Source organism: Doryrhamphus excisus, linkage group LG18, assembly GCF_037039965.1.
Source record: "Doryrhamphus excisus strain RoL-2023G ecotype Guam linkage group LG18, RoL_Dexc_Guam_v1.1, whole genome shotgun sequence".
Classification (NCBI taxonomy): domain Eukaryota; kingdom Metazoa; phylum Chordata; class Actinopteri; order Syngnathiformes; family Syngnathidae; genus Doryrhamphus; species Doryrhamphus excisus.
In genome coordinates this window covers 8,042,977-8,061,176 of record NC_136374.1, presented here as the reverse complement: position 1 = coordinate 8,061,176, position 18,200 = coordinate 8,042,977, and the positions used below count along the sequence as shown (strand labels likewise).

Here is an 18,200-nt window from a genome sequence, read left to right as displayed (position 1 = left end):
TTCATTAGTGGTGAGGAGCTATGCATTTTATACTTAATAACAGCTTGAAGAAGAGAGAAGGGGAGTGTTCTGGAGTTGAATCTAATCTAAAAATGACAACAGTCACGTTTATTGCAAATACTGAGCTGAAATCAAAGGAGAACGTCAATGTCAAGCTAGCAGGAGTGTTTGGAGGTAGAGGAGCAGGAAAAAGGGTGTACTAGCAAGCCCGAGGTGAGTGTTCACAAGAGGCTGAATACACACATCAGTTTACAATCCTCCCCGCCACCTGCCATGTTGGTGTGCAGGACGCTTTCAGTCCATCACTCAGTGTCCACAGCTTGCTCTCAACAAACACACACACACACTGTACCTGCATGCAAATGCTGATTGATGACCTTCATTATGGCAACTGATGAAGTCATGAGGTCAAATTGGATTATGTACACACAGTGCAGCCGCTCAAACATGGAGTGTTATCTTTGTCAAGGCAGATGATACATGGAGAATGCGGCGCTAAAATGAGTCCAGCCATTGACCAGGCAGACATCAGGAGTTGTTTTGTAGCTGCAAACGTCAAAGCTGTGCCGATAAGGAGACGCTTCCTTGTGTGGGGAGGTTGTGTGCGCACAAACAAAACCATTAAACAACAACATGAGAGGAAATGAAATTAGCGTGCAGACGCAAAGCACAGATTGCAGCGACATCAGACAAGACGTGACAAGGATGCCCACGAAACAAACCCACCCACTGGAAACACAAGTGACACCAAAATCAAAAATATTGAAATAATAATAATATTGTTCCTGTGGTAAAAATACAAAACTGCACTGTAAAAAAGACAAAGACAATTCATACGTAACAAATATGCAGCAAACAATTTTCTTGTATTTTTTCCCCTATTCATGAAAGAAAGCTCATGCTGACAGCTCTCCCTTAATGCACACTGTCGGATCTACAAAGTGGTTTTAGTCATGAAAAGAGAACAAAATAATACAATGAGAATAAAGAATCAAAGCAATAAGTTATACATATAAAAATAAATTCTTTAACAAAAAAGTTTCACAGGAAAAAATTATTCACTTTAGCATTGTTAATTAACCAGAAGAAATTCAGAATTCTGGATTCTTTGCGGACGACACGGCGGTATAGTGGTTAGCACGCAGACCTCACAGCTAGGAGACCAGGGTTCAATTCCACCCTCGGCCATCTCTGTGTGGAGTTTGCATGTTCTCCTCGTGCATGCGTGGGTTTTCTCCGGGTACTCCGGTTTCTTCCCACATTCCAAAAACATGCTAAGTTAATTGGTGACTCCAAATTGTCCATAGGTATGAATGTGAGTGTGAATGGTTGTTTGTCTATATGTGCCCTGTGATTGGCTGGCCACCAGTCCAGGGTGCACCCCCGCAACCCTGGTGAGGAAAAAGCGGTAGAGAATGAATGAATGAATGAATTCTTTGCCAACTTTGCAACATTTTGTAATTCTTTGTGGCCCTAATTTGCCTATTATGCTTTCACAATCACCTGCTTCAATGTGTTTCTTATGTAAAGCCATCTTGACTTTAAAACAAAAAAACACATGCAGAATTACCAGTGTGGAGGCTGTATAACTCTCAGCCACTTCCTGCATCAATGCACCGTCAAAATAAAACCCACATTTCCTAACAATAGCGAGAATGCCTCGCAGAAATGACACACCGATTGCTACTCTGCTGAAAGAAGTACACGGATTATCTAGCATCTCCAGTTCCGGCCTGCAGCAAGAGCAGATGTCTTCAGAGGAAAAAGCCAAGAGAATACAACCTACACACTCCTTTTGCAGCCGAGCTAATCTGCTTAGCCTCTCTGTAAACCTACATATTCACACACCTGCTAGCTGCCTGACTGCTGAGCTCATCAAATACACTGCCTCCAGAATTAGACCAGAGGGGGTTAAAATTGTGAGCTCGGTCCTGATTTATGGAACGTGTAAACCAGCGTTGCATATCATTTTATTCTCCCTAACTTTACTACGCAGCTGTGAGAGCCAACGTTAATGAGGAACTGTGAAAACTGATTTGTCATATCTGTTAATGTTCTTAAAGACGACCATGCTCTGATGTATGTGAACCTGCTTTTCTACATGAAGATTGTTCGACAAAGTTTGTTAGTACAGCAATCCCGTTTAGTGTTGTTAATTGGTTCCAGAAAGGATTTATTCATTCATTCATTCATTCATTCATTTTCTACCGCTTTTCCTCACAAGGGTCGCGGGGGGCGTGAGGCGGGGTACACCCTGGACTGGTGGCCAGCCAATCACAAGGCACATATAGACAAACAACCATTCACACTCACATTCATACCTATGGACAATTTGGAGTCGTTTTTGGAATGTGGGAGGAAAACCGGAGTACCCGTCATGCACGGGGAGAACAAACTCCACACAGAGATGGCCGAGGGTGGAATTGAACCCTGGTCTCCCTAGCTGTGAGGTCTGCGTGCTAACCACTAGACCGCCGTGCCGCCCGAAAGGATTTATTATTTATATGAATATGTTTTTGAACACTATTAGAGCCCTCTGGACATGAAATAACACACCATGATTACCCTTAATATACTTAATCACCCTCAATATAGTTAATATAATAAGACAAAATAAGATATTTAAGACATAAATAAGACTGACACATGCTAGCCTTCTTTTTTACTTTCAGTTTCTTCCTGCAGTGACCATTGTTGCATCACTGTAACATGACATGACTGTGTATGATCTTTGAATGCATTTTCTGAATGCCATTCATTTGTATAGCTCATAGAAATGTTTATGCTTCAAAATGCTTTTCAAAACTGTGACAGAGTGAAGGTGTTCACAGTCCAGTTGAGAGACAATGTGTTCTCCAATGTGTTCTGGGTCTTTTTCCACTTTTCTGACCTATAAATGTAGTTAGAATGTTGTATTCTCATGTTAAACCATACCAAGGTTTCAGATAATGAGGTTTGCACATTTGGAAGTGAGCCCTGAAAGAAGTTTGGGATGGCTCAAAACGCTCAGTTTCAAAAGGCGTGGTAAAACTGCTCCTTTGTGATGTCACAGAGGGGCGGACTTCCTTGCATGGTTCATAGTTAGGAAGCACTTTGGGTGTGTGACCAATCACAGCAGAGTCGGCATAAATTGGGGAATAAATTAAAACACATCGTTTTGGCAGGAAGCACAAATCAAAAGAAATACATCTGGAATAGGTACAAATTCTGGAAGATCTAGAAAGTTTTCTGTATGGGTTATTGTGTGTAGCTGCTCTACAGGAGTCCACAACTCAATACAAAGGGTAAAAAAATGACATAATAGATCAATTTTCAGTATATAGTATAAACTTTTATAAACAGTGGTTTCATGTTAGCATGTTTCATGTTTGCATGACTTAAAATTGGTCAATGATTTATTGCATCAATAAATTTAAGGCTTTTTGCATTTAATGAATATGTAAAAAAAACAGTTGTTTTTCATAGGGCCCTATACTACTGTATGTGGGGCCCATCAAATACTTCCAAATATTTTTCCTTGGCCATGAAGTATCTCTTAAAGTAGTATCTCACCTTCATCTTCCTCAGAAAAGCGTCTCTTGGAGGTGTGTTTGGGTTAGTTATCATGTTTCCCAAAGGAGGGGATCATGCTTTGCTTCACAATGTCACAGTACAAGTTGGAATTGATGTTTCCCATAATGAACTGCTGCTTCCCCGTGCCGGCAGCACTTATGCACGGCCATACAAAGCCACCAGTGTCGGACAGACGTACATTGATTTGGTCCTCACTTTTGTGAGATCCTGTAGTCATTATGGTGAGCTGGAGGCTATCCTAGCTGAGGTACACCTTGGAAGCAGGGGTCTCAAACACGTGGCCCGCGGGTCAAATGTGACACTAATTTGAGGCCCCCGCCTTGATATGAAAGTTTAATGTTATTGCGGCCCGCGCAAGTTTGATATGGATGCTGTATGGTATCATGTACCCAGAAAAAATTATTACGTTTGATTAATGTTCATGTTAAAGGTTAAATAACTGTTAATAGTTATCCTCCCTATCCGTGTGGAAGTGGTAAGTTTTTGGCTATTTAAGTTTAAAGGAAATAACTTGAAGGCTACCGTTTCGGTTGCTAGCTCTCTAGTTTGCGAGTTAGCATGTGTCTCAATACCCTGCAGTTGCGCAATATGTTGTAAATAAAAAGAGTATAAATGTGACTATAGTCGTGTTTTGTCATGTCTACAGGGCTCTAATAATGCTTTGTTCATTTTAATCTGAAAAAAATCATTTGTCTACCCACCAACTATATGTGGTTTCTTAAGTTTTTATTATTTGCCGTTTTATTATTATTATTATATTTATTTATTACTGATTGATTGATTTTCTTTATTCTTGATTTGTTTATTTATTTTTCATCTTATTTTGTGCAGGAAAAATAAAAATTAAGATATTTGAGAACAGTGGAATGTTTTATCAGAGCTTTTATTGTAGAAAATCGGAACCAAAGCACTGAAAAAGTTTGTATATTTTTCTGTTTTTAATAAATGCGTTTTTTTTTGGAAAACCTGATGCGGCCCAGCCTTGCCCAGACCCTAGCTCCAGTGGCCCCCAGGTAAATTGAGTTTGAGACCCCTGGCCTTAGAGTAAAGAATATAATTTGTCATGGATATGATGCATATTCATTGAATCCCTTTCTTTCATCTGTCAAGCTCTGTTCTATCCTGGCTTATTTGTAGACATTCCAGCGACCCTCCTGCTGAGACAGGTAAGCAACACAAACCGAGAGAAGTCCAAGTCTGTCAATCCCCTCCGGCATGATTGCTATTTCAGAGTCCTGTAAATATGGGCTGCCGAAAAAAAACACATCACAGCAATGACCCTTAGGCGATAGCTGTGGGTGTCATCATTTTCCATTCCGATCGATCAGTCTGCACATTTTTTCTTCAAGACTGAAGCAGTTCTAAACAAAAGCGGCTGCCGGCTGGTAGTATGGAAGTAGACTAGTGAAAGTCATGCCTCTATCAGAACCATCCACTTCTTTTGTGTTGTCATCCATTAACGACACACACTTGGAAATGAAAGAAGGTGATCTCTCTTGAAATGAGATGTCACATCTATCTCAGCTGCCTCTGAGCTCAATGATCATAGACGCATACACACACACACACACGGATGTTACAGAGATTGACATGGCTGTGATGTATTCCGGGGCCCTCCACTATAACCTTAGCCATTAACCCTCCAGCCGCCCTCTCAAGGCTTCATTATGCTACAGCGTTGTCACTATGTCAAAGCTTCTCACGCCGTCGGAGCAACCACAGTTGCCACTGACTAGCTTTAGTTAAGCAGGTGATTGTTGGAGCTAGGACTAATCAATGTGGAAAATCAGTCACTTTGTCGTCCATCTCAAAAGTGCTCATATTTTATCATATTCACATTAGAAGTTTTGACTCACAGAAAAGAAATTTTATCCCATCCCAATCCTGTGCCAAAGGTGCAAGGGGCATCATCTTACCAGACTAGTTTGTGGTGGATATTTCCAGGAAAGTTCAAACTCAACAACTCATTCATTCATTCATTTTCTATCGCTTTTTCCTCACGAGGGTCGCGGGGGTGCTGAAGCCTATCCCAGCTGTCTTCGGGTGAGAGGCGGGGCACTTTGGGTGTGTGACCAATCACAGCGGAGGGGCCGTGGGTGGAATAAATTAAAACAGACCGATTTGTCAAGAAGCACAAATCAAAGGAAATACAGCTGGAATAGGTGCAGATTCTGGAAAATGTTGCTGTGCGGGTTATTGTGTGTAGCTGCTCTATAAGAGTCCACAACTCAATACAAAGGGTCATTCATTCATTTTCTACCGCTTATCCTCACGAGGGTCGCGGAGGGTGCTGGAGCCTATCCCAGCTGTCTTCGGGCGAGAGGCGGGGTACAACCTGGACTGGTGGCCAGCCAATCACAGGGCACATATAGACAAACAACCATTCACACTCACATTCATACCTATGGACAATTTGGAGTGGCCAATTAACCTAGCATGTTTTTGGAATGTGGGAGGAAACCGGAGTACCCGGAGAAAACCCACGCATGCACGGGGTCTGCGCGCTAACCACTCGACCGCCGTGCCGCCCCTCAACAACTCAAACCCAATAATATATTTTGTAAAGACAGAATTTGTGTTCCATCTCCACCATTCTCTCTTCTTCTGCTCTTCCTGTTCTTCTGGGAGAAGATGTGCTTGTCTGCATTCGCAGTCACGGAACGACAGCCGCCGCCCCCCCCCCCCCAGGACGCCCGCGCTTGGCTCAATACATTTGCCTTCAAGCACCCTGATAAAAGAATGGGCATGAAAAGGCCGCAGGAAGGAGCTTCTGATGTCTTTCTAAGTGGCACATCATATTGTATGTACTGCAGACTGAGTGGGCCACATGCTGGTTTTGTGTCGTGCTGCACTAAGTCATTGAACTGGAGTGTGGCGTGACTTAAATATTTTGGGTAAAAAAAGAATCCCACAACCTAAATGGCCATGATATGATATATCATCGTTAAGTGTAATTATCGGTAACACACACTCAAGGAAAATGAGTGATTAGTGATGACTGTAAAGTGAGGTAGCTTGATTTGTGATGAAATGAGGCGCCATGTGAATATGGCGCATAATTGAGTCATAAGTTAAACAACCGGCCTGTTTAGAAGTGATTGGACTGCACATTAGCGGTATATTAGCGCCACTAATGGCTTCAGTAACAAGTGAAATTCGAGCTACTTTCAATTGCCTGCAACACGATTGAGGAAATTGTTTCCTCAATATAAAACAACTGTACGGTAATCCCTCGCCAATTCATGTTTACAGTTTTGCTGCTTCACTCTGTTTTGTAAAATATATTCATCAATAAATCATGCTGTTTCGTGATTGACTACAATCTATTATTAGTCAAACATATGTGTATGAGTCTATATTATGTCTTATTTTCTCTTATTATGTCTACTATATTGTGGAAGGCTTTTATTGCAGGTTTGAATGCTCTCACAACACACATAATAATTCCTAACATGGGTACTGTTACACATGCGAGCACGAGTCTTATTTATGTCTTAGATGTCTTCTTTTCTCTTATTATGTCTCTTACTATGTCGACTATATTGGGTGGGCTTTTATTGCAGGTTTGAATGATCTCACAACAGGAATAATAATCCCTAACACGGGCTACTGTTACACATGCGAGCACAAGTCTTATTTATGTCTTAAATGTCTTATTTTCTCTTATGTCTCTTATTATGTCTACTATGTAAAATATATATTCATCAATAAATCATGCTGTTTCGTGATTGACTACAATCTATTATTAGTCAAACATATGTGTATGAGTCTATATTATGTCTTATTTTATCTTATTATTTCTTATTTTCTCTTATTATGTCTACTATATTGGGTGGGCTTTTATTGCAGGTTTGAATGATCTCACAAAATGCATAATAATACCTAACACGGACTGCTGTTACACATGCAAGCACGAGTCTTTTTTATGTCTTAGATGTCTTCTTTTCTCTTATTATGTCTCTTATTATGTCGACTATATTGGATGGGCTTTTATTGCAGGTTTGAATGATCTCACAACAGGAATAATAATCCCTAACATGGGCTACTGTTACACATGCGAGCATGAGTCTTGTTTATGTCATAGATGTCTTATTTTCTCTTATTATGTCTCTTATTATGTTGACTATATTGGGTGGGCTTTTATTGCAGGTTTGAATGATCTCTCAAAATGCATAATAATCCCTAACACAGGCTACTGTTCCACATGCGAACACGAATCTTATTTATGTCTTAAATGTCTTATGTCTCTTATGTCTACTTTGTAAAATATATTGATCAATGAATCATGCTGTTTCGTGATTGACTACAACCAATTATTAGTCAAACATATGTGCATGAGTCTATATTATGTCTTATTTTCTCTTATGTCTCTTATTATGTCTACTATATTGGGTGGGCTTTTATTGCAGGTTTGAATGATCTCACAACAGGCATAATAATCCCTAACACGGGCTACTGTTACACATGCGAGCATGAGTCTTATTTATGTCTTAAATGTCTTATTTTCTCTTATGTCTCTTATTATGTCTACCTTGTAAAATATATTCATCAATAAATCATGCTTTTTCGTGATTGACTACAACCAATTATTAGTCAAACATATGTGCATGAGTCTATATTATGTCTTATTTTCTCTTATGTCTCTTATTATGTGTACTACATTGGATGGGCTTTTATTGCAGGTTTGAATGATCTCACAACAGGCATAATACTCCCTAACACGGGCTACTGTTACACATGCGAGCACAAGTCTTATTTATGTCTTAGATGTCTTCTTTTCTCTTATTATGTCTCTTGTTATGTCGACTATATTGTGGAAGGCTTTTATTGCAGGTTTGAATGATCTCACAACAGGCATAATACTCCCTAACACGGGCTACTGTTACACAAGCGAGCACGAGTCTTATTTATGTCTTATTTTCTCTTATTATGTCTACTATATTTGGTAATATGAGTGTGAAGGTAACTATAGGTGTGTTATTCTTTGCTGTATCTATGAAAATATTCAATTTCTAAATAAGGAATCCTACATTGTTTAAATTCACTCATCATAGTCTTGTCTGGACCCAATTAGCCGCCATAAACAAGGAATTAGTGTATTTCATTTTCAAGCATATTTCAATTGTACTGATTTCCCTTTGTTGCGTCACCTCCACGGAGCTAAGCAAGTAAAAGTTGTTTTACTGCCTGAGACTAAATAAGAGAATGCATGATGATTGTTGATTCAAAATAATAAAGTTGGATCTTGGTCTTATTTTGGGGGGGTGAAATATCAAACATGCAGTCATTAGGTTGTAGCAATAGAGCACAAAAGGAGCTTGCAGTGACAACAAACTAAAGAAGAGGAGCTGGTATCTGAGCAAATCACCTGATGCAGTGCGGTGAGGCCATCTTCATTGCAGAGGTCTGGGCTCACGTTGTTCTTCAGCAGGTAGCGCACTATTGAGAAAGAAGACGGACGCATTAATGCAAGCAGACAACGAGGAAATTGCTCTTTAAATGCAGGGTTTCTTTCTATTGGCTTTAATATCTTACACATTGGCTATGCTAGTAAGAGATGCTACAGTTGGTGCATTTGCTTAACTTCCTGTAGCAATGCATTGTCACGATATGCTGCTATGTTACCAACATGACTATATGTAAATTAGGGATGCTACGCTCAATCAGCCACTGATCAAAATTGGACGATTTCCATGAAAAAGCATGTGATCGACAAATGCCGATCCCCCGCCAACTTTCCTTCACACTGAGCAGGCGTGCCAAAACCAAAACAAACATGTCTGTCCTTTTGTGACAGTCATATGCATTTTGCATGCCATCACAACCACGTGTATTTTTTACAAATTGACCTTATGTGTGCATTCAGGGAAATTATGCATCCCTTTTATCTGGACTTATTTGCTTATTATTTTTCCACTTCATAGATTTCCATTCTATTTATGTAATGACATTGAACTATTTGTATGTTCCACAGTATTGGAGCTGGAATGACAAGAGTCTCTCTATCATGTCAAAGTGTGTCGTAAATATCTGCAAGGACAAGATGAGATGAAGTCACACACGCACACACACACACACAATCACACTGATGTTTGCTAATTAAAAAGGGAAAGAAAGCCCATATTCAAACTGTCCAAACAGCAACAAACAAACTGGCGTCTTTCATTCACGATTAGTTTCACTCAAGACATAACATTCTGGACACATGGACACAGGAAATCATCACAATTAAATACACAAAGCTAATTAGAGAGCTGAGTGTGATGGAACTGATCTGGCAGTCATTGGTTTAGACTGAAAAATCTAATGGATGCGGTGGTGGTGGTGGTGGTGGTGGTGGTGGGGAGGGGGAGCAATTTGATGGTTTTATAGTCAGTAGGGTTGGGCGATATGGACTTTAGAATATATCACAATATTTTTAGGATGTATCACTATATAAAATGATTTATTTAAAATCAGGAGTCTTGTATAAAAATCTATAAAAACCTTAAACCATAGAATGAAATTCACTTTTTCACTGATATCAGCCAATACTAATCAGTGGCCAATCAATTCGACGCACCCCTAAATAATAATAAATAATATAGTCAGCAAGCCGCACGGTGGTCGAGTGGTTAGAATGTTGGCCGAAGTCAGGACATCGGAAGACATGGGTTTGAATCTCCCTGTACATTTACCCCATGCGTGGGTGGGTTTTCTCCGGGTACTCCGGTTTCCGCCCACATTCCAAATTGTCCATAAGTATGAACGTGAGCGTGAATGATTGTTTGTTTATATGTCCAGATCCAGGTTGTACCTCACCTCAATTACCATTTTTCTTTAATATCAGCGTATTAGCTCTTACACTCGCCCACAAAGGTTCAGTAAATACCAAATGTGAGTGAGCGAGCGACCACTCACACTGACACAAACATGTTTTTTTTAATTAAAGTGTCAGCTCTAAATAAGATTTTTTTGTTTATGATACTTGTTTTAAATTTGAAAAGCCTATTAAGAAACATTCAGAAACAGTTATTATGAAACATTTGCCACCATGCGCCTTTCCTTCATGAAATGTACAAATAAAAATACACAAGGCAATAGTCACAAAACATTTAATTAAAATGGCAAAGTCAATGTCATTTCATTTCTCTTTTAAAACACAGTCATAAAATTTTTGCATTACAATACTTTAACTATTAGTTAGAAATCCCCCAGTGGCGGTCACTGAACGCACCATGTACAATTCTCCCATGCACAGACAGCACAACTGTCTGGATGTATTTTTATTTGTTTTTTTCACCTCATATTTGCTATGCAAAGTAAGAGTTCATGACTTTATTGAGTGCTAATGTGCATAATTGTGGAACACCTCCTCTCTGAAAAAGAACAACAAAGTCCACCAAGTGGGATGGTGGCTCTGTATTCATTTAGTGCTTTTCATTTGATGTTGTTGCTGCCATAGTTTTACACAATATATAATAAATAGGATCAATCAGATGTTTTACTGAGGTGTAGAAAATTGTTGTTTAGCTATTTTGACGTGTCCTTGAACGCAGCACAGTGTGCGACCAGGCTAAAGGCTACACAGTGACTCTGATTCCATGTATTCATGGATCATCATTTATTAGTGGTGAGTAGCTCTAGATCAGGGGTCTCAAACTCACGGCCCGCATTTAGTGAGACGCTAGTTTGAGACCCCCACCTTGATACCAAAGTTTAATGTTGAAATGACAGCTTAAAGCTGTGTGCACACCGGACACAACATGATTTTGCCCCGCCCATACTGTTACCCTACCCTGTTACCCTGCTCCCAGATGGAACTGAGTACGATGCTAACTTGCTAATTGGGTAAAATGATTAAGTTTCATTAATGTTCATGTTAAAGGTTAAATAACTGTTAATACTGTACATTTGAATCTGAAAAAAATAATTTCTCTACCAACTGTATGTGGTTTCTTATGTTTTTCTTATTTGCTGTTTTATTATTATTTTACTTATTTATTATTGACTGATTGATTTATTGTCTTTATTCTTAATTTGTTTATAAAATAAATAAATAAAAATTAAGATATTTGAGAACAATGGAATGTTTTATCAGATATTTTGGTGTGGAAAACCGGAACCAAAGTACTGAAAAAGTGTAGAGTATAGCAGAAGCAAAAGCATTGAAGATAGTTTTATTATTGATTTTTTTTCCAGTTTTTAATAAATGCGTTTTGTTTTTTTTGTTTTTTTGAAAACCTGATGCGGCCCGGCTTCACCCAGAACCTAGCTCCGGTGGCCCCCAGGTAAATTGAGTTTGAGACCCCTGCTCTAGATGTTATACTTTAAATGTGTTTAATAAGCATGTGAGGAATATTCACAGATTAAAACGGGATTGTGTCCTGAGTGAACAATGGCAATTGAAGAGAGGATTGTTGTGCATTCCGACTTTATTGTCACTTTTATTATCAGAAATTTGAGGAGGACATCAACATCAAAGCAGGGGAGAGTGAGCCATGTGTCAAAAAGTGTCAAAAATTTTTATGGCCATATCAAAAACTCAAATTTTTTTGCCATTCTCTGGGAGAGTAACCCCTACGAAAAGACTGGCGTCATAAAATGAAGGTATTAGATATAGCCCCAGTCAGTGCCATATGTGATTGGTTGACAATAAATAACAGATGGGATTTGTCATAATAGTACATGATATACCGCCACCTAAATGCCACCTGAACTCATCTAAAAGGATGAACCTCTTCTTGTCCATGTCTGGCATAATAAGGAAAAGTAAAGTCGGTAAAAGTCCCCAAAAAGGGTCACTGACTCTGGGGGAAAAAGTAGCAGTGAGTTGTTTCCATCCGTCTTTAAAAAGCAATCCATTACATGGGAGGGTCTTATCTCCCGTCGCAAACAATCAGCGCACACATCTTGTACATGACTTCCTGAGCGCGCTCCAGCTGAGAGACAAGCGGGAGGTGGACAAGATGCTTCCCAAATGATAAAAAGAAAGATAGATAAACAAACAGGAGCTATGGAAAAAAAAAAGAACACACCCTTCCTTCCTGTTATCTTGACAGTTGCGCTGACAATACTGCATGCTTATGTTAGCAATAGCAATGTCATAGTGGCCAATAGCTACACATTTAGTTGATTTTGACCAAAATGTGCAAAATAATCGGTCAAATAATACATGCCATAACTAGTATAACAGGATTCTTCTTGGCAGTTTGTGGTACTATGGAATAGTCCCATCAGCATATGATACACTGCTATGTACTCAATACTATACAGTGGATACCTGCAGAATTGCAATAGTTTTTTTCTCAACAATTGTGCAGTTTATTCTGCAGAAAACACATTTCATCCAGGGCTCGACAATAACGATGTACAGATGGCAAGTTAAAATAAAATTCGGGCAAGTAAATCTAATCAGTGATATTCCCGTCGGGCAAGTACACTTTGGCATGCCAAGTTTTTTTTTTAAAGCGGTTCTTGTTGGGTGTTGGTAAAACACGGACTGCGTAATTCCGGTGGTAATTTGCAAAGCAATCCTTGCAAATCTTGAAATGGAACAATCAGTTTATTTAGACCGCGGTCCGTAGTCCACAGTCTGCGTTTTACCCATACCCTTTCTTGTTCGCGATCAACCAATCAGCGATCGTTTGACTACGAAAACATCCATCATGGCGTCTCATTCTTCAACAACTTCTGAAGGAAACAGCAAAAAGTGATGAACCAGTGCCTCCAAAACAAGTATTTTACCAAATGATGGCACAGGTGAGTGAATCACATTGCTGTGACAATTTGAAGTGGTCACAATGAAACACCAGCGATTAGATCCAATACCAAGTGCTGATTTTGCACAAGCTACAAAATCTAGCGCTTCCATTTCTCTGGGGATTTTTCTTCACAAATTATTGTTTGACCATTGAGCATTTTTTTTCTGGATTAAAAACACTTCACTAGTACACAAATGCGTCTATTCAATAATGTTTCATTGTGGTGCACAACTTATAAAAAGGCAAAGTGCCTAGAAGTCTCTTGACAATCCAGATTTGCATGCAACGTCATGATCTATGTAGGAAAACAACCAAGAAATGATAATCATTTCATCTTTATTTGAGATTCTCATGTGATGCCACAAAAATTAGATGATATCATTATGGCAGTCTTTTCATTTTACATGGGGCAAGTTCGGGCAAGTAGTTCTCACCTTAAGGATTCCCTATGGGCAAGTCATTTTGGTTTTTAATGTAGAGCCCTGTAATCTGTTGACTAATCAAAAATAAATGTGTTTTGAATTAATTATCCAATTCATTGACAACTATTTTGGTATTCAATTAATGAATATCCTCTAATTCCAGACGCTGAAATTTGAAAATGTTTAATTGTGTAAGTCATCTTTGAAAGCTTACTTACTATCTTTCTGTTCTAATCGGAATATTCACAGACATCAGCGTTGACATTAGAAAACAGTGATCATATTTGCCCCCTTCCTAATATGTTATGGACATATTTTGTTTGGTTCATATTGATTTGATCCAGGCAGTATGGCGGTCTCCTCACAGCTAGGAGACCAGGGTTCAATTCCACCCTCGGCCATCTCTGTGTGGAGTTTGCATGTTCTCCCCATGCATGCGTGGGTTTTCTCCGGGTACTCCGGTTTCCTCCCACATTCCAAAAACATGCTAGGTTAATTGGTTAATTGGTGAATAGTTGTTTGTCTATATTTGCCCTGTGATTGTGAGTGTACCCCGCCTCTCGCCCAAAGATGGCTCCAGCACCCCCACGACCCTCGTGAGGAAAAAGCGGTAGAAAATGAATGAATGAATGAATGATTTGATCCATCCAGACCCAACCAATTACTCCATTAATCTAAACCACAAGCTTCAGAACTCTCGACTACTAATCTACAATGGTCATGGTTCGGTTCATTTCCTGTACAGTAAGGGAACGCAATGCAAACATGCATGATTGTTTTAAATTAAACAAAAAACTGCAAACTGCTGGTAGGTAATTCTCCAATAAATACCGTTATAGTTTCAGTTTGTAGTGCCATTCCGTATCTCTACTGAAGTAGAAGTAGAGGACACTTTATAGCATGGATGTTCTCACTGCCAGGATGCCAGTGTCTCCGGGGTTCATAGCTCACAGATAATAAGCAGCAAGGCTATGTTAGCATCCAGTAACAAGCGGGATACAAGAGGACAACAAGCCCAAGATTCGACATTCCTGTGATATTGGAGCTGTAAATCTGTGTTGTGCGGCAATAACATCTGCTATATATTCCCCCTAAATCAAATGCATTAAACCGTACTTGGGAGTTGTGTTGTAGTTGTGGTACGACAGAAACGTCAGTGTGCTTTATTATCCCTGTGAGAGTGATGGGAGATACACAGAAGCTCAATGTCGGTATTTTTATGATACAATTTAAACTTCAACCACACATTTCTACTCAAAGAAATTCATAAAAACTCCAAAGACTTCAACTCATCAGGCATCCCAAGAGATTTACAGTAGTTACAACAGTGCATGAAATGCCACGATGCGGACAACGGACTACATTTGTTACATGATTGATGGCAAATAAAGAACATAAGTAATTTGGTCACAGCAGAGCTGTGATGTCCTCAACACATGACTGGGAACAAATACAATTCATAAGGGAGTTACATTAGTCACGATACTGCATGATATGCTATAATGCTACTTTTCATGCCAGGAAGCAAATACAATTCGTAACGTATTTAAACTAGTCACAACAGTGCATGATATGCTATAATGCTACCTTTCATGCCAGTAAGCAAATACAATTCGTAAGGTATTTGCATTCGTCACAACAGTGCATGATATGCTACAATGCTACCTTTCATGCCAGAAAGCAAATACAATTGCTAAGGTATTTACATTAGTCACAACAGTGCATGATATGCTACAATGCTACCTTTCATGCTAGTAAGCAAATACAATTGCTAAGGTATTTACATTAGTCACGACAGTGCATGATATGCTGTAATGCTACTTTTCATGCCATGAAGCAAATACAATTGCTAAGGTATTTACATTAGTCACCACAGTGTATATGATATGCTGTAATGTTACTTTCATGCCAGGAAGCAAATACAATTCGTAAGGTATTTGCATTCGTCACAACAGTGCATGATATGCTACAATGCTACCTTTTATGCCAGCAAGCAAATACAATTTGTGAGGTATTTACATTAGTCACGACAGTGCATGATATGCTATAATGCTACTTTTCATGCCAGAAAGCAAATACAATTCGTAAGGTATGAACATTAGTCATGACAGTGCATAGTATGCTATAATGCTACCTTTCATGCCAGGAAGCAAATACAATTGCTAAGGTATTTACATTAGTCAGGACAGTGCATGATATGCTACAATGCTACCTTTCATGCTAGTAAGCAAATACAATTGCTAAGGTATTTACATTAGTCACGACAGTGCATGATATGCTACAATGCTACCTTTCATGCCAGTAAGCAAATACAATTGCTAAGGTATTTACGAAAGTCACGACAGTGCATGATATGCTATAATGATACATTTCATGCCAGGAAGCAAATACAATTGCTAAGGTATTTACATTAGTCACGACAGTGCATGATATGCTGTAATGCTACTTTTCATGCCATGAAGCAAATACAATTGCTAAGGTATTTACATTAGTCACCACAGTGTATGATATGCTGTAATGTTACTTTCATGCCAGGAAGCAAATACAATTCGTAAGGTATTTGCATTCGTCACAACAGTGCATGATATGCTACAATGCTACCTTTTATGCCAGCAAGCAAATACAATTTGTGAGGTATTTACATTAGTCACGACAGTGCATAGTATGCTATAATGCTACTTTTCATGCCAGAAAGCAAATACAATTCGTAAGGTATGAACATTAGTCACGACAGTGCATAGTATGCTATAATGCTACCTTTCATGCCAGGAAGCAAATACAATTGCTAAGGTATTTACATTACTCAAGGCTGCGCTTGATATGCTGCTAATACTTATACTGACATCAAATTTATATTCATAAATCCGCTTGCAGTGGTAAATTAATTCATTAGGGTTAAGCTAATATTGTGCTCTCATTACCTTCCTCATTACATTGCATCATTTCCCACTAAGAAGCCCTGCTTAACTTCAGGACAAGAGCAAAACAAAGCAAAAACAGTGCATCTTATTGTCTCGTCTTGTACCAAGGTATCCTTCCTCTATGCTTTGCTGCCAGCTGCGGAGAAAGTAGGACACTCGGCTTATTCCAGAAATGACTTTGGTAGGACGTTTGGGGAGCAGATTGCTGATATAATCAGCGTGTTATAATTATCCTCTGCGTGTCGAACTAGTAAGACACTTTAATTGTATGTTGTAGACATGGTCAGGTAGCTCAGCGACGACGCTAACAACATTTGGAGTAGACATAAATTTGGCATCTGCCAGCAAATTAAGACTGAAGTAGAAAAAACATAACATCGTTGCGTGTGATTGGACTTCACTCTGAAACCGTGATGATGTCATTATCAGGAAAACACATGGAGTGGCGGTGTAATGTTGTAGACGCAGACCCTGGCGTTATTAGCAGTGTGGATATGAGATTTATTTCCTGGTGGTACCAAACACTGGATGAGGTATTACTGAGGCGGCCACTGGAGAACACTTTTCAATTACTGTGTTGGATTAAAAAGGCAAAACAAAGAACAACACATTCCTCAAGCAGTCTTCCAAAACTGCAGCTCCAAAATAAGTCGACTCATTTGTTGTGTCACACAAGCCATGACACCACATAATAATGCTTCCAAGTCCGGTCTAGACTGCTGAAAAAACAATAAGCAGTGCTAAAAAAAACCTTATAGACAAATGTTTTGGTTGGAAACCAGCAGGGAGTAAAAGCCAACTATTAGGGCTCACTCACACTTCTTCACTCAAGGGGATGTTTGTAAGTACCGTCACTTCATAATACAACACTGTTGCTCCAATTTTTTTGAATTTGTGGCTTATTTCCAGCTGTATTTTTAATCTCTATTGTGCAAAGATACAGAATTCGTTCTTACACGTCTACTTCATGTGTTCATACATTTGACTTTCTGTTATGTTCATGTTATGTTCTGTTTATTTCTACAGTAAACCTCAGATATATCGGACTCGGATATATCGGAAATTCGCTCACAACAGACAGATAAAAAGAACCGATTTTTCTGTAATGCATTTCCAATAAAAATTCATTGCATATATCAGATTTTTTTATAACGGATTTCGACTATTTCGGACAAAATCTCCAGTCCCGTTCCAATGCATTTCCATTAAATTTCCCTCGCATATATCAGATGGCCGCATCGTGGCGCTCCGATTCGCCGAATCGTGACAGGTCGCTATATGACGTCATTTGCAGCGTTGCCTGCACCATTTATATTCATGTTTATTATTCAGATTTAGGACAAATATAAAAGTGAGTGACGTCAATAATACTAGCACAGCAGTGAATGAGATCTTAACCTCACTATTGGAAATAACGTAGGCCTGACGGGCGTAACAGGGCCTAGCTTCATTAACAATTTGTTATGCTCAGAGTCCAATAAAGTTAAATTCTCATTACCTTACATCGCATATACCGGATATAAATCTGATATATGCGTAAA

At 39.1% G+C, this 18,200-nt stretch overlaps 1 protein-coding gene across 1 annotated transcript in view; it reads right to left on the bottom strand.

Moving 5' to 3' along the window:
* The window catches only part of ppp1r16b (protein phosphatase 1, regulatory subunit 16B), a 69,230-nt gene that overhangs the window by 12,133 nt on the left and 38,897 nt on the right, over positions 1-18,200 (bottom strand). Inside the window, exon 3 of the mRNA XM_058054677.2 lies at positions 8,942-9,012. Within this exon, the coding sequence (XP_057910660.2) occupies positions 8,942-9,012 (71 nt within the window). The remainder of the gene's footprint in view (positions 1-8,941; positions 9,013-18,200) is intronic.